The sequence below is a fragment of the Hypanus sabinus genome, chromosome 22, assembly GCF_030144855.1.
Source record: "Hypanus sabinus isolate sHypSab1 chromosome 22, sHypSab1.hap1, whole genome shotgun sequence".
NCBI classification, from domain to species: Eukaryota; Metazoa; Chordata; class Chondrichthyes; order Myliobatiformes; family Dasyatidae; genus Hypanus; species Hypanus sabinus.
Genome location: NC_082727.1, coordinates 42,651,046 through 42,674,954, shown reverse-complemented (window position 1 = coordinate 42,674,954; position 23,909 = coordinate 42,651,046). Strand labels below are relative to the sequence as shown.

Genomic DNA, 23,909 nt, shown 5'->3' with positions numbered 1-23,909 from the left:
GAATTTAATTCAAACGAGTGTAAAATGGCACATTTTAGAGATTTTAGTCAGACCAGAGCATGCATGTTGAATGCCTGGGAGACCTTGGGAATACATATTTCTCTGAAGTTGTTTCAAGTTAGACGAGAGTGCTGAGAATGAGGTATATATCAGAAGCAGAATCAGGTTTATTATCACTGGCATGCGTCATGAAATTTGTTAACATAGCAGTTCAATGCAATACATAATGTAGAATAAAATAAATAACAGTATATTGAATAGATTAAAGATCATGCAAAAACAAACCATATTTAAAAAGTGAGGTAGTGTTCATGGGTTCAAAGTCCATTTAGGAATCGGATGGCAGAGGGGATGAAGCTATTCCTGAACCACTGAGTGAGTACCTCCTACCTGATGGTAACAGTGAGAAAAGGGCATGCTCTGGGTGTTGGAGATCCTTAATAATTGACACTGCCTTTTTCATACACCACCCCTTGAAGATGTCCTGGGTGCTTTGTAGGTTCGTACCCAGATGGAGCTGACTGACTTTACAACCCTCTGCAGCTTTTTTCCGTCCTATGCAGTAAGCCCCAGCCCCACCCCAGACAGTGATGCAACCTGTCAGACTGCTCTCCATGACACATTTATAGAAGTTTTTGAGTGTATTTGTTGACATACCAAATCTCTTCAGTGGTGAAGGAACTGAGTACAGAAGTTGGGGTGGCATAGTATGAAATATTGATTAGACCATATTTTGGAGCCTTCCGTGTTCAGGTAGCCACACTACAAAAAAAAAATCTGACTTGGGAGGGTGCAAAATGATTCCCAGGAATGTTGCCTAGATTGAAGGGAGAGATGGAATAGGTTAAGATTCTTTTCCTTGGAGTGAAAGAAGATGGGGAGAGGTGTGAACTGTTAGAGATTTTTTTAAATTATGAGGGACATATTCTCTCTCTCTCTCTCTCTTCCCTTTGCTCCCCGCCCATGTAGGAGAGTCTTAAAACTGGACAGAATAGGTTTGAAATGAGAGGCAAAAGACTTAAATGGGATCTGAGGAGCAAGAGGTTGGAACAAGATGCAAAGAGTTGTTAGTTCAGGTGCAATTACAATATTTAAAAGATATCTGGTACATAGTCAGGGAAAGTTAGAAGTATATGGGCCAAACAGACAAACTGGACTAATTGTAAATTAGCAGGCAAGCACTGGACTATCTGCACCATTTTTGTTTCATGCCCTCCCCCCCCCCCCCCACTAAGAATTAGACTTAAACCAATTCCTTTAAATGAGCTAGTGTAGTGATCAATGCTGGAAATTACTGCTCCTTTTGAAATATATTAGTGATTTCAATTTTTGAATATAGAACAGAATTTTGATGTTTCCTGATGGCATAAAATACAAGAAATGAAGTGAGCTGATAGAATTAGTTATAGAATTTAGGAGGACAAAGAAAGATTTATAGTGTAAGAAACTTAATGTAGAAAAAAATTAAGAATGAGATGAAGCAATGTAAAGTGGTCAGTTTTCAAGTGGCTGCAGAGCTGCATGTGAATCTTTGACTATATATGGGATACTTGGCATTATAAGTGGAAATAATTAAAGGGAAAGAACATTATACTGACTTTAATGAAACACCAGTCAGAACTCAGTTTAATTGTGATCAAACATCACATATACACCAAAGATAATTACATTTTTATTTGTAATACTTCCTTGTACAATTGTAGCTTTCAGTGTAAATAATGTTAACTGCTGCTGTAATTACTGATGAAAAAGCTGACAATTATGATGACAAAAAAAGATACTTTTCCTGACTTATACTGAGGTATAGTTCTTAGATGAAGATAGCAGCATAGGTGTTCAAGGCACAAGTGATTTGTCTGTGCTTTCCACCCCACTGTTGTGCAGCGACAATAATGGTGAGAATAATACGAAAAATCTCTCCTTTGCAGAAACAATTGCAATTGATTTCTACAGACAAGATAGCAGGATGCCATGAAGACATTTGAAAGGTCAAAAACATTACTAGAATTGACTAAACTAGTTAAAGCAAACCACAGAAGTAGCTCCAAATATTATCCCTTATGGATGATATTGTGACCCATTTTAGGAAAGAGGTAGAGACTTACAGTTTCCAATGTATTAAGACAGCTTGAAAAGCTGTACATTGAAAAGTATTACACATTTCAATATAGCGGACTGTGCATCAAAACACATCCTTCAATACAACAACCGAATTTAGATTCATTTACACACAGTTAGCTCCTGTTGAGAATTTTGTGATCCATTGCAGGATACTACATACGACTCCAAAAATAGTCTATAAGATTTAAAAAATAAATATATTATAATGACATAATAAAAGAATGTTCACAGCTATTCTGTCAGGTGTGCAATATATTGCCATAGATTTAATCTTAGATAACGAGGTGTGGGTGCAGTTGACTAGTAGTGACCCGAGGTCTGAGGTAGATCTAGCTGGTAGTCAAAGCGCAGCAAGCGGTGATTCGAGATAGGAGTCTGGGTGGGGTGAGGTCCAAATTCAGGGTAATGAAGGAAAAAGCTGGATTCTACCACATAAGGAAAGCTGTGAGCAGAGTGATATGGATGGGAGAAATACTGAAGAAGCAGTCTGGACTTCAGTGCCTCAGCCTGAGCAACCTGAAGCTGCTGCTTGAGTTTCATCCGACGATTCTGAAACCAGGTTTTGACCTTAAAGAATGTAAAAGGCAGATCATAAGCATTAGAGTTCACCTCCATTTTAAACATGAGCATAAATTACAAGATTTCTGTTCCCATCATGCCTTCCAATCTAGCTGAGTGTAGATCACATGACTGAGGGCATTTGCTTCATCACACACTTCCTAGAATCTTAATATGCTACCGGAAGACAATTATTTTTTCTGCCTTTTCCCTACAAATGTTAATATTTAGAAATGAATCAAAGTTACCCAAATCCTCTGCTAATTCAATTAAATTGTCATTATATCCTGTGCAAGTATGCTTAGTCAAATTCACCATGCCACTTAACTTTTGGAAATATGCAAAAGAGTGCTATTTTATGCAAACTCTACACACCTGAGCATTATAGATTCAAGAACAGCATTAGAAGAGGTCAGAGTTAATCTTATCTTAGTCATAAAACAGGGATCTATGATCATCACCACATCCATCAAACAGACTTTACCTTTTATAACACCATGTTAAACTGATATGATTGCAATAAGCATTTCTAAGTGACTAGCTTTTAATTCCTTGATTATCAACTCCTGCATCTTGCCAACAGATATTAATCCAATTGGCTGACTTTTCTGTTTAAGTAATGTAGTCATATGTTTTGAAAATTCTCAGCCAATGGTTCTATTATTTCTGCAGCTGCTCCCTTGACAACTCTTGCATGCAAACTATTAGTACCTGGCAATTTCTCTGCCTTTACTACAACTTATTTTCCAACACCTTGCCTCTTGTGTTTGTGACTGTTACAAAATTCCACAAAATTGGAAATTAGCACCACCAGAAACCTTTGGGATTTTTGCAGTGTTCCGCACTGTGAACAGAAATACAAAGCATTGATTTACCTTTTTAAGAGGTCCCATACTTAGCCCAGCTACCCCCTTCCTCTTTACATCTCCACAAAAGCTCCTGGTATTTGGTTTGAACTGACTTCACAGCTCTAAAATGTCCACCCTTCTTTAGCTAAATTTAAACCTCTTCTTGTTGGTTCTTGTAAAAGTCCTAATTCATAAATTGATAACAGCTCTTACCACATCAGGGCTTGTTTCAGATAGAATTCAGAATAGTACAGTTTTAAAAATTTTCTCCAAGAATATGTGCAGGTTTCCTAAATACATTAACTTGATGAGTTAGAGGAATTTGCATTTGGTATCACAGCAAAATATCCTAACATGTAAAACATAATAAAGGAGTTGACACCAAGCCACACAATATTAAAGCCAATTAAGTCAAAGTGATCGATCTAAAGGAGTATCCAAGAGGGTGAGGTTACAGTGGAAGAGGCTGTTGGAAAAATAATTCAGAACTTAAGAACTAAGTGATAAACATGTGGATTAATTAAAAAAAGACATGCAAGTAGCCACCCCTGGTGTTGGAGGATTGTTGGGATGGGGAAGAACGTAGAGATGGGGAGGAACACAGTGATGGAGAATTGGTGCTGGGATGGGCGTGCAGGGAAATGGGGAGTTTTTGTGTGGGTGGAGATGTAGATGATGTAAAAGCAGGATTGTGGGAATCGCAATCATTATAGCTCAATTCACAGAGGCAATGATTGAGTAGGATGTGCCAGTTAGGATTAGATGATTTCAGGATTACAGATGGTACAACTGTATGATTTAGTCAAGTTGCATGTGCAGGGAATAGTATGGTGGATACAGAACACGGACAAATGTAAGGTTCCCTACCACTTAAGGTAGAGGCCAATATACTAAATCTATTAAAGGAGATAGAAGGACATCTAGGCAAAAGATACAAAGGGTAGGGGGGAGAACGCCAGAATATGGTATTGAAATTAGAGAGCAGCTGTGATCACATTGAACAGTAGAGCAGGCTTGAAGGGCTGAATGGCCCATTCCTACTTCTGTTTCACTAGAAGCTATGCCAGGAGAACAATAGAAGAGTTAAATGTACACAAAAGTGTAGGAAATCTTTTAATCAGCAGATGAACGAAAGCACAGCTGAACAAGTGGGTGACCTTAAGGCCAGAGATGTTAGGGTCAGGGTCAGGGTCAAATACAACAGCAACCCCTGTAACATAATATATTACAAGGCTATTGGCATAATTATGAAAATTATATACAGTATTTACTGGATTCTAATTGAAATGATAAACTTTAACTACTTTATCCAATTTATGATGGACTTCACTTTGCAGTTAAAGTGATGTTTTTATTCTGATTTTGTTGTTTCTTGAAAAAAGTTTGTTGTTTTTCTTATGAATGCTGCTTATATGCTGTTGCAAGTAATTTTTTCCCTGCAGCTGTGTATACATGTAACTTGTGCATAGAGAATAAACTTGACTACCATTGAAACCCATGGCTATGCAAGTATTGTTGGAAATAATTCAGTCTATGTAGCTGGTGGACGTTGTGTCTGCTAATACTCTAACCAGCAAAAATTTAGCATAAAATATTCCATCCATTTTGATTACAACTTTACAAATAGATGCCTCGCTTTAAAAAAATGAAGTCAGATCATGTTAAAATGTGTCCCATAGCATGTTTATGAAACTGAAGACTTGGAATGAAGATGGAAAAATGTCAGGATATCATTGGAAATGAAAGGTTTTGTTGACAGAAGTATTTGGGTAGTGGTCGCAGAAAGATTGTGACTTCTCAGTCATACCATATTTTGATTTTATTGCAATAAAGTCAAAATTCAGTTTGAATGTGGCTGTATTTGAAAGTATGGAGAATCCCATTCTCCAGGGAGTAGGGACAACAGTGACAATTTACCCCTCAATGGCACCTTTAAATCAGCAAAGACCCAAAGCAATCGCTGGAATTAAAAGCAACATAGTGCCATATTAACACAGATGAAGAATTCTTTCTTTCTTCCTTTTGAAGATGAAAGGGATTGGGAGATTTTGGGAAGCAGTTCCAGAATTCATGGATTTTATTGGGGAGGTCAGGATCAAGGAGTATTTATAATGGAAACTGTGGGGAAAGCGAAAATTAGATTGAATTAAGGAGCCCAGGGATGTGGGATAGGGTTGGTGTTGCACACATACTTCAAAACAAAAAGAAAATGCAACAAGTCAGGATTTTTTTTAATGTAATTGATCAAATCAAAAATTCACAATGCAAGTTTCTTGGTTGTACATTACATTACCATCCTGGCAATGGTATTATTTTAAAATATTAAAAGGGAAACTTTGAGAACTGTACAAGTCCATTGATACAGATGCAAGTTTAATATTCTCATATGGATCTTCTGATTGCATAAAAAATCTATAGCTTTTATGCTTCTATTATACATTTAAGGTACAATGGATGTAATTACTATTTGTAGCAACTCTCGAAGGAAAATTAATTGAGAAAATGGCTGGGATTCCCGTCATTTGATTGCACCACCTAATTGGGGCAGGAGAATGCTGCTGAACAGTTTTTAAACTAGCATCAGTTGAGTGCACTTGTACGGCCATTAAACACAACACCTTGCCTAGAGCAAGCAGTTTTTAAAAACTGCGCCAGTTATCAGCTTTTGTGTTCAAAAGCAGTGATTTTTGTAACCAATAGTTGGCAAGAAATAAGCATTAAGACAGATCTGAACTGTTTTGCTCACTTGCAGTTTAACCATTCAGGCGTGGAGATGCCAGAAACGGCCAGAGTGACTACTTGTCTGTGCTGACTTTATTCATTGATGTACTCATCCAAAGACAACTATTAGCAACTAATATGGTTTTATAGTTGTCACAGCATTGTTCATGTTCTAATTTGTTCTGTAGTTCATTTAAAGACATAACTTGCTGTCTTTAAAAAAATACCTTTAACTATTTCTATGAAATTTCAGCTAATTGGGTAGCTGCTTAATTGGGCCAAAATGTATTGGTCCCAATTAACAGGAATCAACTATATTTAAAATTTATGAATCATCAATACTCTGTATGAGTGGCATTCAGTTTTTGTCCTTGAAGAAAAGCTTACCCATTTATCCCATTCTTTTAAAGGGTACGATCAACAATGAGTAAAAGCTCTTCAACGCACTACACGATTCCTCTCCTGCACAACTTCACAGCACTGTCCCATCCTTTCAATAAGCAATTCATCCAGGCAGCAGAATATGCGCTTCCAGAATACCCGCACCAGATTCTGCAGTTGCTAGAAATCTTGGAAACACAGAATGCTGGACGAACTATGCAATAGAATGCAGAGTTCCTCCAACATTTTGTGTGCATTTCTCCCAAGATATCCAGCACCTACAGAATCTTTTGTGCAGGTATCAAGGAAGTATATGTACTCACTCATCTCCAGGCTTCTCATTTCGTCTCTCTTCCCCACCCACCTTCATCTCACCTAGTTTCATCTGCTATCTTGCATTTCTTACCATTTGCCCCCATCCTCACCACCTTATTCTGGCTGCCCCTTTCTTTCCAATTCTGGGGTCATAGATGCTGCCCGACTTGCTCAGTTCCTCCCGCATTTTGTGTGTTGCTCTAGATTTCCAGCATCTGCAGAATTTCACCGTTTGTTTTTTTTGTTCGTTTTCCTGGATACCTGCACAATATTTCCCAAACGTGTTAAAACTGGTCATGTAATGCAGTGAAATGATTGTCCCTCAAGACTAACATTTCTGCATCGTAATTGCAAGAAATGACCGAGCCTGCAATGCCGGGACCGGACGGGCAAGGCGGCAGCACAGACTGGGGGAACAAGAGCCCCGGACTCACCTGCGTCTCTGATAGGCGGAGCTCCCCTGCTAGGCTCCTCCTCACAAAGGTGCCCGGATACTGCTGACGCTCGAAACTAGACTCGAGCATGCGCACTTGCTCCGCGGTGAAGATGGTCCGAAGGCGCCGGCGGTCCGCCCACTCGCCGCTCCCGGAGGACTCGGTGTCCGCGCCTCCTGAGGCGCTGCTGCTGTTGCAGGCGGCCCGAGCTGCCGGACACAAACACAGAGACACTACTTACAGGACCCACTCGCAGCCTGGCGCTTGTAGTCGGGACTCTGCACCGGATCGGGAAGAAGCGCAGAAAGTTGTAAACTCAGCCAGCTCCTTCACGGGCACTAGCCTCCCCAGCATCCAGGACACCTTCAAAAGGCGATGCCTCAAATAGGCGGTATCAATAATTAAAGACCCCTAGCACCCAAGGCATACCCGGAGCCTGAAGACACGCACTCCACGTTTCAACAACAGCTTCGCTCCCCCGCCCCCATCAGATTTCTGAATGGACAGCGAACGCTGGCTCAGTATTTTTCCTTTTTACTTAAAAAAAATATTTATCGTAGTTCACGTTACTGCGTATGCAATGTACTACTGCCGCAAAACAAATTTCACGACATATGCCTGTGATACTAAACCCGAGATTGAAAAAGTTATGCACCCTTGAAATCAGCTGCAACGAAATGAACAAACGCAACTAAATCGCGTAGCCCATCCTGCCAATTAGAATACTCCCTTAGTAACTGAGAAGGGATAACTACGCATAGTATTGAGCAGGGCAATTCGTTTCGAAAAATGAACAGACTTTTTTTTTAAACCTGGAAAAATAAGGTATTTTATGCCGTCCCCATATTCACTTACCTCGTATTGCCAGAGATCGCTGCTGGGTTTTGGTCCCCTGGTTATTAGTGGCTAGTGACCTACCGCTTCCTATAGTAGATCTCGCTGTGACTTCCCCGTGTGACCTCTCAGTCGCGCAGAAATCACCATATCTCGCCGCATGTCCACTTCGAAACACTTGGCCATACTCATCCCGACTTTTTTTGCTGTTCTGACTACTCTGAGCAAGCCACTCCACTGAAAATGCAGCTTCCAGCATCTTCAGAACAAAAAAAGAAGAAGCGCTCCTTTCGAATGCCCGGGTATTTATGGGACATTTCCTCACATTGATGAGTAAATGTGCTCGGACATCAAAGCAAGGATTCCAATAAACAAGTGCTTGACTCATCGGCCCCGACAAAAGAGACATGAATATAAGACGTGATAAATGGAGGATATCGGGATGTGGCGCCAAGTTCAACTAGAAATAAAATAACATTATCAATACAACGATAAGTGTAGTAATGAATTAACTTCAGAGTAAATACTGCGTCCTTGCCAATAGGTGGATCCAACCACGTCATGATAAACGGCAACATTATCTGACAAAGCCATCTACAGCAGTAGACTAAACGACACTCAGGATTCAAATGGGCTGAGGCGATTGGTAAATGACATCAAGATGTTCGATGTAGCATATTTGCATCAGTTAACTTCATTTAATATGCAGACACCTGTCATCGCTCTCCCCCAAACCATTCACTGGTCTTTTATCTTGGATGAAAGTGATGCATCAGTGAGCGTAATTGACTCTGGTGTCAGAGTATTAAGTATGCTGGTGTACTGGCTTCAGTTCGATAATGTGCTGTTGGAGGCATTTACAGTTCTCATCCAATTTGCGTCAATCGTGCAAGCAAATGTATCCTGCTAAACTATATTATCGTTTTAAATTGGTAACTGGGGCCACCCCTCCCCAATCCATTATCATTTCTTGTCAGAGTCACCTTATACATAGATAACTCCGTACCTAGCGTTACTTTATATAAACGCAATCGGCTTATGTGTAGGAGGTATTTTAAATTATCGTCTTCTTTGTACTTTTTGTGGTTTTACTTGCTGCATCGGAACCAGAGTAACAATCGTTTTTGGGAAATACAAGAAATGTGTGCAGCCAGGACAGCAAACACGTCTAGGTAGCTTGCCAGGTTCATCTTGAAATGGTCTTGTGACTTTAAGTTAGCAGTTACAATGAAGACATTCATTGTGCAGTTAACACATTACAAATGATTTAGTAATCATGTCATTTTAATTGCACAGTTACAAAAACAGATCACTCCATCACTTCTAAACTTGTGTACTTCCACTGGTGTACTGAGAAATGACAATAAACAATCCTGAATGTATTCATTCCTTTATATAATGTTCTTTATATTTATGTATTTAACTTCATCTCAAAATTAAACTATAAAACATATATGATTATCTTTACATTTATAGAACTGTCAAATCTATATCACAGTGTTATCAAGTCAGTACTAATGCCATTCACAATGCCTCTTCAACACACCCATAAAGTGTTTGAGGGGCCAGGACCCAGGAATGCACTGGACAGCAGCAGCTTTCAGAAGACCAAAGTGCATCTTTCCCTTCCAGCAGCACGTGTTTCCATCTCACTGTGTATCAGTGAAAGGCCCATGGATCAGAGAATCCCCTGTAAACTGTTAAGTCAGACTTAACTACTAGCCCAAGCATGACATATCTCACTTGCTGAAAAATTATTTATGCATTTTGGCAACAATTTCTCAGTTTAGAAGTGATGGAGTGATCTGTTTTTGTAATGGTGCAATTGAAATTACATGATTACTAAATCACTTTGTAAGGTGTTAACTACACAAAGCATAACTTCATTGTAACTGCTAGTTTAAAATCGAGAGACGATTTCAAGTTGAACCTGGCCGACGACTTAGACTTGTTTGCTGTCCTGAGTTCCCACGTTTCTTGTATTTCCTGATGCAGAAAAATGGATGAAATAACCCTTGATGTCAGATGAGGTAGAGCTACTATAAGAGTATCATGAGGTCTCTTTCCAAAATACCCTGACTGCCTTTGATAGGTCACCCATTGTAAAAGGCTTTTTGAAATATCTTTAAAAATGTTTCTAATAAAGAGATTTTAAATGGTCAAATAATTAAAGTAGATTTAATTTAAATTGCAACTACAGTAAAATAAGAAATGTATATGCCTTTTCTATGGTGTCACTGGTCTATGGTTCGTTTGTAGGTTAGCTCACTCTGGCCATACTGAAGGAAGGATGAGAGGTGATTGGGAAGCTCCTTGCCATGCACAACCACACAGCTGGAGTCATTGCTGAGTATACTGGTGGAGCCAACAGATGCACTGGAATTGGGAAAGGTAAAGGAGAATATGGGAATGGGGAGGGACGTTCTTATAGATTACCAGGAAGAACCTGGTCATCAGGTATGAGATGCTCTCAGGGCAGCTGTACCTGCTGCATGTATGGTCCATCCCCTGCTTCTCCAGTTTGGGAATCACCTAAGTTGTCTTCAGTTGTGGGGTACCTAAGGTGGATTGGGTCAAATGAATAACAATGCACAAGTCCCTGGATAAAGGGGGCAAAAACATACCCAATGTCACTCTCACCCTAATGACCACCTACATGTCTGGCTGCTTCAGGCTGCTTGTGAAACCTAAATACGTGGCCACCAAGTACCACTATGTGCTGAGGCTCTAACTGTTGCCAGAGTTGTGAAGGATGTGTCTGGCCCCATTGCCTTGCAACATCCCAGTCATGTTGCCGTACTACCAGTTGTTTATGGAAAAATTCATCCAGACTAATATCTTTGACGAAAAGGCCATAAGGGAGTGGTCAGCCCAGAATGTCCTGCAGACACTACAGGAGAAGGACTCAATGGAGATAGTGGGGTGGTTCCCTGAGCAGACTTTCCGGACCACTTGGAAGAGTGCCTCATTGCCAGGCATCAAGATCTTGTCTGGCTGGAGGTGAGAGGGGCTCTCCCAATCAGATCCTTCCTGCATGCCTACAGCATCACTCCCACCATGCGCTGCCTGTGGGATGATTGTAGTGGGGAAGAGATAGTAGCTGACCTCTTTATAGGCTGTGGGTTTGCAAAGAGGGTGCAGTGAAAGATGCAAGAGCTTGTGGCATGGTTCATCTGAGCAGCTGCATGATAGAGGACTCCTTGATCAATGATCTGTTTCCAGAAGCATACAGGGAGATGAACATCAAGTGCTGCTGGTAGATCATCAACTTGGTGAAAGCCACTCTTTGGTTTGCTCAAAACTTGTTGGTCTACCAGCACGTTGAGATGTCAGTGGAGGAATGCTGCTGACTGATACATTCTAGGCTACAGCAGTACATGTAGAGGGACGCACTGAAGCTTGGTGCAGCCATCGCAAGGGCTCAGTAGGGAATGACCATGGCATAGGTTTCTTCTGCTACTGGAGAGAAAGTGTCCAGGTTGGGTGAAGAAGCCCCTCAATTATTGTGGTATACTACCCCAGAGGGCCATATGTGTGTCTGCATAGCTATGATGTGTAGCAATGAACTAGGCCAGTACTGAAAGCATTGACTATGAATGTAAAGAATGAAAAATCATTGCATGGTTTAATATTTTTATTATGAATAATGTTTATTTTGATAGAAAATAAGCAGGTGCACTGGGGTCTGATCTTCAGGACATCTCAGAGTCCTCAGGCCACTCTTGAATTTAAAAAGTAAGAGAAGAGGAGAAGGAGTAGACTACTCAGGCCTTCAAGCCTGCCCTGCCATTCAACATGAACATGGCTGATCTGACCCAGGCCATCAACCTTGCTCTGTCAGTTCCCCTGATCTTCAGTTCTCTGATCCAAAAACTTGCCTACTTATCCTTTAAGTACCCCCAGTAATCTGGCTACTATTTCCTTCTGGGGTCGATAATTTACCACCTTCTGTGAGAAATACCCTATGACCCTCAGTTTTAAAGACAGCCCCTAATTTTGTAGAAGTATCTCTTTGAGATTCTCTATTTGTAAAAGAAACTCAACATTTATTTTTGCCTTACCCCCAAGAGTCCTAAACACACTATTTCAGAAAGATCACCTCTAATTCTTCTAAACTCCAAAGAATGAATATATGTCCAATATCTTTAGCCACTCATGATAGGACAAATCTCTCAGCTTGGGAACTAACCTGGTAAATCCATTTTGTACTGCCTCCAAAGCCAGTATTTAATATCTTAAATAAGATGACTAAAACTGCACACAATATTTTAGGCATAGCCTCCACAGTACCATGTACAGTACATTTGTAATAATATTTCTCAATTACTAAACTCCAACCCATTTGGGACAAAGGTCAACATGCTGTTTGGTTTTTTTCTAACCAATTGTTGAATTGAATTGAATTGACTTTATTTCTTAAGTCCTTCATATACATGAGGAGTAAAAATTTTTACATTACGTCTCCGTCTAAATGTGCAATGTGCAATTTATAGTAATTTATAATAAATAGTTTGTACAACAGGACAGTCAATATAAAATAGAAATACAGTTGTTAACCTTTTACAATGAACACACAAGAACACCTAAATCCCTCCATCTGATGAGGCATCTACTTTTCTCTATTTATCTACGCAGTTCCTTCTACATAATTCACGGGTTATAACGGGTCATAACTCCACAGACCCCAGCCATCTATCACACTGTTTCTTTCCTCCTTTTCTTCCTCTAATCAGATACTCCTCCCACTAGGTACCTTCCCCTTAATATTCCCATCTGCCCACTCTACCTCTTTTATTTGGTTCCATGCTCCTTCATTTCCTATCAGATTCCAGCATTTGCAATCCTTTGTTGCACCGCCTATCACCTCTTGGCTTCTATCACTATTTCTGCGCTTCCCTCCTCCATCTGCCTATCACTCCTCCAAACCTGGATCACCTATTGCTTGCCATATCTGGCTCCATCCCTTGTCATTGCCACTTTAAACTGGTTATTTCCTTTCTATCTTTCAATCCTTATGAATCAGAATCAGGTTTAATATCATCAGCATATGTCACAAAATTTGTTAACTTTGCGGCAGCACTACAGTGCAGTACAGGATAATAGAGAGAAAATGAAAACAGCGAATTGCAGTAAATATATACGTAGTAAATAGATTAAAATAAGCAGTGAGAAAAAAGAAATATTAAAAAAGTAGTGTTCTTGGGTTTAATGCCCATTCAGAAATTGGATGGCAGAAGGGAAGAAGCTGTGCTTGAATCATTGAGTGTGTGCCTTCAGGCTTCTGTACCTCCTTGCTGGTGGTAGCAGTGAGAAGAGGGCGCATACTGGGTGGTGGGGGTCCTGAATGATGGATGCTACCTTTCCGAGGCACCGCTCCTTGAAGATGACCTGGATGCTATAGAGGCTAGTGCCCATGATGGATATGGCTTATTTTACACTCTCTACAGCTTACTTAATTCCTGTGCAGTAGCCCTCCCTCCCCACCCTCATCTCAGATGATGATGCAGCCTAAAATATTAACTGTATAGCCTTCCACAGATGCTTCCTGACTTGTGAGTTCTTCTAGCAGTTTGGTTTTTTTTGCTCCAGATTCCAGCATTTACATAATCTTGCATCTCCAGCATTGTTTTTGCTTGATAACACTTGTATAAAGTACTATGTGATGTTATGTACTGTGTAAGTAGAAATTATTGTAATGAAAAGGTTATTTCTAAGAGAATGCTGTGCAGAAAATTTCAGCTGTTAGCAGAAGCCAATGAAAAGGCAAAGGCAGGGGATCCACAGGTGAATATTGGAGTTAGAATAGTATGGAATGTACAGCACAGGGGGAGTTTTCTAGACTATAGGCATATTATTGGTTCTAATCTATAGCATATAATCCCATTGTTCACCACTTTTTTTCCTTTTTAATAATTTTCAAATTCCACTCAACACGTTTCACTTTGCAGTTCACTATGCAAAAACTTTTTATTTTATTATCTCTGCTTCTTTTCCTAGATCACTGTCTTTTGGGTCCCATTTTTTCTTTAACCGGAAACAGTTTTTCATTAGTTTTTATATCAGATCTGCTTAAGAATTAGTAAGTCTCCATCAAATATATCATCTTTCTGAACTTTGCGAACATCTTGTATCCACAAGTTTCTTCATGTGATTTAAATTTATACCATTAATTTAGATAGCCAGTACTCATTTTAACTGCAAACACAGGAGAACTCATCCTTTTCCTCTTCAAATTTCACAGATTTTATGTCTATTCATCTTGTCAATCAGTTTATATGATCAAAAATGAAAGACCTTTGAAACATAGAGTTGCAGAATGTGGAAGCAGGCTTTTCAACTCACCACATCCCAACAACCATACACTTATGTTTATCCTCAGGCAATCCTATTTTTAATTCTCCACACATTTCCAATAATCCCCCCCAATTTGACCGACCCAAGTATACTTCTTTGAAATGACACTGTTTGTTACTCTAGCCCTCACTCATCTGCAAACTCTGTACAAAAAATCTTGCATGGCCAAGCCCATGTAATTAATCAAAAAGAGTATTGTCCCACAACTGTTCAAGAGGTGAGATTACTGCCACAAAGTTAAGACCTTTTTTGTACCATGATGACACAGATGCCAATGGTGATTAATAGAACTTGAAATAGCTGGAAGCTCTGATGTAATAAATCTTTATAAAAAACTGTGATGGTATCTCAAATGAAAGAGTTGTATTGGCTGTGATCATTGTTAAAAGAAAGGTTGAGCAGTATTCCTTAAGCAACAGCACATGAAGAATACAAGGACAGCAGATCAATGCATCACACACTTAAATTATGTTTGACATTCATTGGCCCAGATTTTGTAATAGATGACAGGAGTTGAAGAATTTCCTAACTGGCATGGTCAAAATTAGAAATCCTAATATGAATCAACAAATATTCACAGCCTATATTTTAATATGCTTCACTGTTGAACTTACTGCGGAGTCCAGACTATCCAAAGTGCACAGTGGTGCAGCTAAGTAAGATGCAATTTTACACCGCTAGAGATCTAGGTTCAAATCTGAATGCTATTTGTGTGGAGTTTGTATGTAATGATGTGGGATTCCTCTGCATGCTCCAGTCTTCTCACACATCCTCAAGGTGGTTAAGTTGGTAGGCTAGTTGCCCCTTATAAATTGCCTCTAGTGTGTAGGTGGATGCTAGGATCTGAGAGAGTTGATTGTGATCTGAGGTAAACATTTGGAATTAATGTAGGATAAGTGCAAATGGGTAGCTGATGGTCAACACTGGCTCAGTGGGCTGAAGAGTCTGATTATTTGCTGTAACTTGTTATAATTCATGGCCTTTTGTGTGAGCCATCCAGTTTTTTTCCACTCTCCTGGCCCTCATCAGAGACTTGCATTATTCTTTTTGCCTCTTCAAATATTTATTTAGTTCTGTTTTGAATGTTATTTCTCTACTTCTCTCCATCACCCTTATATGATTTTGCTTATATGAAAGTAACTGGAAGGTATTTGAGGGATAAGATCTGCCATCACTTGGATAGTCAAGGCCTGATAGGAATAGTTAGCGCCGCTTGTGTGTGTGTGAGGTTATGTCTAATGAATCCTTTGGAGATTTTGAAAGAGGTAACTAAGTGGATAGATGAAAGTAGGACAGTGGATCTTGTCTAAATGGACATTAGTGAAGCCTTTGACGAGGTACCGCATGGCAGGCTGATCTGGAAGATTCAGGAGAAGTGAGCTGGATTCATAAGTGGTTTGATGATCGGAAGCAGAGGGTAACCTCCCACAGCCCCTTATGACTCTGTGATTTCAGTCTCTGATGTTAAAATGAGAGCATCCTTCATGATGGTGAACCCATGGAATGCATCTGGCCCAGATGGGGCACCTGGCCGAGTGCTAAAAACCTGTGTTGGTCAACTGGCTAGACAGTTCACTGATATCTTTAACCTCTACCTTTGGCAGTTTGATGTAACTACCTATTTCAAGCAAGGCTCAAATATACTGGTGCCAAAGAAGAATGTGGTAATCTACCTCAGTGACCACCATCCAGTAACACTTACATCCATTGTGAGGAAGTGTCTTGAGACGCTGGTGTTAAGGCATATCAACTCCTGCCTGAGAAACAACTTGGATCAGCTCCAATTTGCCTACTGGCACAACGGGTCCACAGCATATGCCATTTTATTGGCTTTTCACTCAACCCTGGAGCACCTGGACAGCAAATATGTACTTTGCTATTAGATGGACAGTATATTAGTGGACAATTTTAGATGGACAATAGATGGACAGCAAAGTGTTCTTTATTGACTACAGCTCAATATTTAACACTAACATCCCCTCAAAGCTAATCAATACGCTTCAAGACCTTAGCCTCAATACTTCCTTATGTATTTGGATCCTCCATTTCCTTACTTGCAGACCTCAGTCAGTTCAGACGGGCAACAACATCTCCTCTACAATCTCCATCAGCACAGGTGCACCACAAGACTGTGCGATTTTCCCCCTGCTGTACCCTCTTTATAATTATGACTGTGTAGCTAAAAACAGCTCCAATGCCTTACTTAAGTTTGCTGACTACACTATTGTTATTGGCTGAATCAAAGATGGTGATAAATCAACATATAGGAGGGAAATTGAAAATCTAGCTGAGTGGTGCCACAACAGCTACCTCTCAGCAAATGTCAGCAGATCAAGGAGGTGATTATTGACTTCAGGAGGAGAAAGTTAGAGGTCCATGAGCCAGTGCTCACCAAAGGATCAAATGTAGCGAGGTTCAGCAACTTTAAGTTCCCTGCTGTTATCATTTCAGCCAGCACATAAGTGTAATTACAAAGAAAGTATGGCAGCACCTCTACTTCCTTAGACATTTCTGAAAATTTGTCATGACATCTAATATCTCTATAGATGTGTGATGGAGAGTATATTAACTGGTTGCATCACAGCCTGGTATGAAAACACCAATGTCCTTGAATGGAAAGTCTTACAAAAAAGTAGTGGATACACCCAGTCCATCACTGTAAAGTCCTCCCCACCATAGAGTATGTCTAGACGGAGCGTTGTCACTGGACAGCAGCATCCATCGTCAAGGAACCCCACCACTTAGTCCATACTCACTGCTGTAATCAGGATGAAGTTACAGGAGCCACACACTACCAGGTTCAGGAACAGTTAATACCTCTCAAATATTAAGCTCTTGAACCAGTGGGGATAACTTCATTCAAATTTACTTGCCCCATCAATGAACAGTTCCCACAACCTACTTTCAAGGACTCTTCTTCTCATGTTTTTGATATTTATTGCTTAATTATTAATATTATTATTTTGTATTTGCACGTTGGTTGTTTGTCCACCCTGTTGGGTGTGTTATTTTATTGATTCTTTTATGACGCTTGGATTTATTGTGTATGCCTGCAAGAAAACAAATCTCAGTGTTGTATATAGTGACTTGTATGTACTTGACTAATAAATTTACTTTAAACTTTGGTTGAAGGTCAATTTTCCAACTGGAGTCTTGTGACCATTGGGATGTCCCCAGATTCAGTGTTGGGATCAGATGGGCTGAAGGACCTGTTTCTATGCTGTATAACTCTGTGACTTTCTGATGCTTTCAAGAAGAGAATTCCAGATCACACAACTTGTGTGTAAAAAAAATTCCAGAGTCTGCATGGTTCTTGTACCAATACTTAAAACCTGAGTCTCCTGGTTATTGATAGCTGAATCACTGGAAATTGTTTTCATGTTCCCATGAAAATTACATATGATTAAAAGCAACTGTTAAAAACTCCCTTTAATCTTCATTCTAAGAAGATAATGTGGTTCCTCAAAAAGGAAAGATCTTTTAATCTTGGTATCATTCTATTATATTTCTTGATTCACTGATTGGAAATTCAGAATTGAACACTACACTCAAGCCGGGGCCTCAATATTGTTTTACTAAAATTATTTTCATCTCCCATGCATTTTAACATTTTAGAAGCAAGCTATGTAGACGTTGCAGGGCACTCTAATGGACACTAATAAATATGTTAGTCATTAGCCCTTTCACCAAATATTTGGTTGTACCTAAGGCCTTGATAACTGATCCCCCTGCGAGAGACCATTTTCAGGATGGCCAGTGGGCACTGGTGCATCTGAGGGACAGGGATGGTTGGAATTGGTTGGGTTGTATAAAAATTGTTATGTTGATGGATTTTACATCTGTTTGAACAGTGGAGACAATGGTGGTGATGAGCTCAAGTAGAATATGAGGATGGGGCAAATTCGCTGACCAGTGCATGGGGGGGGGCAATAACCAATTTGATACGATGGGAGGAGTTCAGACTAGATAGATGGTTGGGGAGGCCGACATAAAAGCAAGAAAACTTTATGTTCATACACTGCAAACGTCATCTTTATAATTATATAGAGTTTGCAAACACATTCTTGGATGGCTTTCATTTCTAGTGAAGTTAAAATTTCTCTCAAGAATGGAAGACAACTGACTTAAAACAAAATTAAAATAATGCAAATCACAGACATACATGTCCAGACCAAATTGAAAATATTCCTGATTTGTACACATGTGGTTCTATGCGTGTTAACTGTGCATGCCAAACTTTGCCATTTCATGCTGAAGTCTCAGAATGGGCTAGCTATAGGGTTACATAGATATTGTGCTGTTGTTCTGTTTGTTTTCCAGTATTCATGTTGGTGTCCGGTTGTAGGGCTGATGAAATCCTCAATTTATTTGGAAAGATACTGAGTGGTTCTAATCAATTTGCAGTCACTGATAAGTTGAAGGTCTTCTGTATGAAAGCCTCAATGCGTTGAGCAGCATTTTTGTGGAGGCAAATGCATAGCTGACATTTTGGATTGAGATCCTAAATTACAACTCAGCATGTAGAGCAGTGGTTCTCAAAGTGGGCAATATCAGCCCTCGCCCCGGCGTAGTAGGAGTTTTGAAAATAGAGGGTGTGGGAAAGGGGAGGTGCATGGTAGCAAGAGGCAGCTAAGGGATTACAGTCTTAATTTAAGAAATGAATTACTTATTATAAGTATTTGATCCTCAGTGCCTCATAATTGATTACAATGATCACATAATCACATCACTTATTACTAACCCACCATTCTCCAGGAGTTCCCGAACTTTTTATGCCATGGTTCCTTATTATTAACCGAGGGATCCATGGAACCTAGTTTGGGAACCCCTGTCTTATGCTTTGCTTGAGGCACATTATAATTATTGAAAAGGTATGTGATACTTCTGTATTTGGCATATCATAAGAAATATGGGATGAAAAGATTGTATTATTTCTGTGCCTGGCTTGTGCATTATACAGTTCACTAGTACAGTACAGTGTTAGCTAGTATGATTCCCATACTCTAATCATGCAGTAATGCAATTCCTGTGAATTAAGATGTGGCTTTTAATGGGGTGAAGTTCAGAATCTGCCCTTTTGAGTGGTCTTGACGCATGGCTCAACTGAAATATCGCTGCCCCACTTTATGTACCTTCAAGCAGTGAGTCAGGTTTTGTCTGAGTTATGATAATGTCATAACTTTCCCCTTTACTAATCGCAGCACTTAAAGTAGGACTTCAATAGTAGCTGACTGACGGTGGTCATTATTCCAAAACAAAAAATAGCAGAAGCAGACCTAACTAAGAAGAAGTGTAGACAGTCAAGTGTGGAGTATCTGAAATATGGATATATACCAGCACAAAGCAACCAACAGCAGCCAATGTGTCTGTTGTGTGAAAAGTTTTTCAGATGAGAAAATGAAACTGTGCAGGCTCCTTGAACACTTGAACAGAATACACTCTGATAAAGCAAACAAGAACTTGGCTTATTTTCAGTCACTTTGTGAAAACTTCAGAAATGAAAGACACTTCAAAACAGGGTTTCCAGCACTCTAGAACAAAACAGTGATGGTTTGCGAGCTTCATGCTACTTTTTATTGCTCGTTGCTAAATCTGGAAAGTCCCATACAATTGGAGAAGAACTGACTCTCCCAGCAGTAAAGTTCTGAGCATGGGTTTGCATAAGCCATTAGTCCAAATAATTGAGGTAATTCCTCTCGTTGCAACTCTGTTGAAAGATAAAAAGATGAATTGTCTGAGAGTGTGGTAGACAACATACTTAGGATAACAGAATCTGTTCTGCAGTTGGATAAATCAACTTTGCCAGACAACAAATCTTTTCTCCTTGGTTATATTCACTTCAAAAGAGATGAAAGCATGGTTCAAGAGTTCTTATTTGCAAGGGGGCTGGAAAGAGATACAAAAGGAAAGGCAATATTTCATGTTGTTGAGCAACTTTTCAAAGAGAAGGACATTCTGCTCACTAATGTTCTTATTTGTACAATATCAACATCAACGAAGGGACTCCTCTGTGGGGTTCTTACTTTCTTGAACGAAGCTGTACCGAACATATTTACCGTTCGCCATGTAATTCACAGACAACACCTTGACACAAAAAAACCCAAGTGATCAGTTGCACAAATTATTAAATACTGTTACCACAGTGTTAAATAAAATCAAGCCCCAATACCTCAATGCTCAACTATTTCAGGAGCTTTGTATTCATAATTAAGAACAGTTTGAATGCTTTCTGTTGCACGCAGAAGTCAGATGGCTCGGAAAAAGAAAATGCCTGAGATGCTCGTATGTACTTTGCAATAAAATTCTTCAAAGACTTGAATGCTTCATTCGGTAATCAACTCAAGAATATTAGGCATGACATGGCTTATTTGTCAGAATTATTTGCAAAGTTTAATGATATGGATCTTCTGCAAGGAAGTTATGTGGATCTTATCAAAGTCTAATCAGTTGTCTCAACATTTCTGTCCAAGTTAACTATTTAAGTGCAACATTGGCCTTTGTTATGACTTTTTCCAATTTCCTGTCTTTTCTGAGTTGGAAAAGGAAGAATGCCAGTTGATGATCTTTAAGTGCACAATGTCCACCTGGGTGAGCTGCATAAAGACAAGTTAGAGAGATTTCAGGATCTTCTCTCAATCCAAATTCCAGATTGGATAATACATCCATTCCTGAACACTTGTAAAGAGGAATAAACAGGAAGAATGGAGGCAGAACTGATCTTGCTACAAAATGACTTTCAGCTGAATTCAAGGCTCAAAAAGCTATATGAAAACTACTGATTGCAGAAAGAAATCTCTGAATGCTATCCTGCACAGTGGAAAAAGGTAAAAATTTCTCCATTGCCTCTCCAGCAACATAATTAGTGGAGCACAGTTTCAGTGTGGTCACCCAACTTCTTTCAAAGCAACAAAACAGACTGGAAATTACTGAAAGTGGGAATCTGAGAAGTTTGTACCACTGTGCCAAGCCAAATCATCTCATTGAGAGGTGAAAAAGTAGTGAATTCACAGACAGACATACTTTATTGATCCCGAGGGAAATTTGGTTTGGTTACAGTCGCACCAACCAAGAATAGTGAAGAAATATAGCAATATACAACCATAAGTAATTAAATAATAATGTTAATCATGCTAAGTGGAAATAAGTCCAGGACCAGTCTATTGACTCAGGGTGTCTGACACTCCGAGAGAGGAGTTGTAAAGTTTGATGGCCACAGGTAGGAATGACGTCCTATGATGCTCAGTGTTACATCTCGGTGGAATGAGTCTCTGGCTGAATGTACTCCTGTGCCTAACCAGTGCATTATGGAGTGGATGGGAGACATTGTCCAAGATGGCTTGCAACTTGGACAGCAAACTCTTTTCAGACACCGTCAGAGAGTCCAGTTCCACTTCCACAACATCACTGGCCTTACGAATGAGTTTGTTGATTCTGTTGTGTCTGCTACCCTCAGCCTGCTGCCCCAGCACACAACAGCAAACATGATCACACTGGCCACCACAGACTCGTAGAACATCCTCAGCATCGTCCGGCAAATGTTAAAGGACCTCAGTCTCCTCAGGAAGTAGAGACAGCTCGGACCCTTCTTGTAGACAGCCTCAGTGTTCTTTGACCAGTCCAGTTTATTGTCCATTCATATCCCTAGGTATTTGTAATCCCCCATTATGTCCACACTGACCCCTTGGATGGAAACAGGGGCCACTGGTGCCTCAACCCTCCTCAGGTGCACCACCAGCTCCTTAGTCTTTTTCACGTTAAGCTGCAGATGATTCTGCTCGCACCATGTGATAAAGTTTCCCACCGTAGGTAGCCCTGTACTCAGCCTCATCTCCCTTGCTGGACTACTATTACGCACTCTAAAATTGTTGATGACAATTATTTTACTGTAATTAATTAAATAAGTATTTTTTATTTGTAGTTTTAAATAGATTTGAATAGATTTTGCTATTATTTGCCATTGCTTTGAATTTGCAGTTCCTATTTTCTTTCACTGTGTACCCGTAAGTCAGATTTCTTTATAGTTTTTATGAATGGCTGGAAAGGGAGAGAGGGGCGCTGGGAGTGCAGTTTGGGAGCTTAGGGGGTGGTAACCAAGATGTTTTGGAATCACCGGTGTCGGGGGATGTCGGCCAGTTTATTGAAGTGGGGTGATCCTCTGTATCCCTTTCCCGTCTCCATAAGGGCTATCGTCCCTCTGCACTTCAAGTACTGAGGCAGCGTCTCCACTCGCTGAGTCCTTCCAGCAGTTCGTTTTCTCTATTAACCAGTCATCTGCTTTCTCATCTTGTCTCCGTTGTGTCTGACAAATTGGAGTGGTACAAGTCAGATATTTGCTCCAGTTCAGTGAATCGCCGTAGGTGAATTTTATTTAACGTTAGATGTCTGATTTAGTCTGCCTCCGATCTAAAACACTGCCAGAGGTCTATGATCTCCAGAAGCATCGCGGTTCATAATACTGTACGACAAAATTTCTGCATCAGCTGTTACAGTGAGATCCCGTAGAAAATGAGTTATTTTTTAAATGAATGCGTTTTAACAAAGCATGGTATTGGACAGGTGCATGTAAAGAGTGGTTATAAATTGAGCGAAACCAAAGAGTTTGCGGCCAGACCTATTCTGTTAAGTGTCTGTAACACATAGGCCACAAAACTGAACTTGTCCAGGCGTTAGGGATGGATGCCGCCCACACATCCTCTTCAAACCCTGTTGCAATGTGCTGTGAACGAGCCAAATATTGAATTCACAGGAGCACGGAGCATATGGGAGCGAATTTCCTTCGCACTAAGGTTTCTTTTTCATTGTAGTTGTTAATCAGAGAGAAGTTCATACTGAAGAGAAAATTATGACTGAATCAGGGACGATTCCTTTGGAAAATAGCTTCAATCCCTTGTTCGCTAGCGACAACCGTAAAACTAGTCTGAAGCCGAAACTGCTGCTTTTTAAACTGCAGGTTTAAACTAAATGCACAAACTAGTGAAGAGGTGCAGCTTTTTATTCGTTCTCGGCAAAGAATTTATAAGGACAGGAAACGCTTTCCGCTCTTTGGTTATACATAATGAGTTTTGTGCCACCCTTTCTATCTTGTTCGTCAGCAATTGTCATACCGATGGACACGATTGGTGGGGCATTGGGAGGAAGACTTAGAAGAGAGTATAACCCGACCTTAACATCCATCTGTAAGGACAACGTGATGTTTTTGTTTCAGGCGGTTCGGCCATAAATTTTCTCTCCATCTACTCCCTGCGAACGACCCCCAATCTCGTGCTCACATCGGTCAGGAAAAAACCGAAGGTGAAGTGCCGTTTGTCTCTTGGCAAGCTGACCCCTTCCTTAATCACATTCA

General features: G+C 40.0%; 1 protein-coding gene and 1 long non-coding RNA gene across 2 annotated transcripts; one reads left to right on the top strand and one right to left on the bottom strand.

Annotated features, from left to right (window-relative positions):
• Positions 1-1,321: 1,321 nt before the first annotated feature.
• LOC132379564 (homeobox protein vex1-like) lies at positions 1,322-10,380 on the bottom strand. Its single transcript, XM_059947623.1, has 3 exons — positions 8,234-10,380; positions 7,379-7,587; positions 1,322-2,688 (listed from the first exon to the last, which is right to left on the bottom strand). Exons 1-3 carry the CDS (start codon positions 8,619-8,621, stop codon positions 2,422-2,424), a joined length of 864 nt encoding a protein of 287 aa, XP_059803606.1. The 5' UTR covers positions 8,622-10,380; the 3' UTR covers positions 1,322-2,421.
• LOC132379565 (uncharacterized) lies at positions 8,721-17,895 on the top strand. The gene is made up of 3 exons (XR_009507463.1): positions 8,721-8,858; positions 10,472-10,603; positions 17,699-17,895. It is a non-coding gene; the product is annotated as an uncharacterized LOC132379565 (long non-coding RNA).
• Positions 17,896-23,909: the final 6,014 nt, after the last annotated feature.

What these genes read in the sequence shown, in the direction of transcription:
- LOC132379564 (XM_059947623.1), bottom strand. Translation starts at nt 8,621, where the DNA reads ATGTCTCTTTTGTCGGGGCCGATGAGTCAAGCACTTGTTTATTGGAAT. An exon ending in GCGATCTCTGGCAATACGAG is followed by an intron (nt 7,588 to 8,233) that starts GTAAGTGAATAT and finishes TGTGTCCGGCAG; the next exon opens with CTCGGGCCGCCTGCAACAGC. An exon ending in TCCGCCTATCAGAGACGCAG is followed by an intron (nt 2,689 to 7,378) that starts GTGAGTCCGGGG and finishes ACATTCTTTAAG; the next exon opens with GTCAAAACCTGGTTTCAGAA.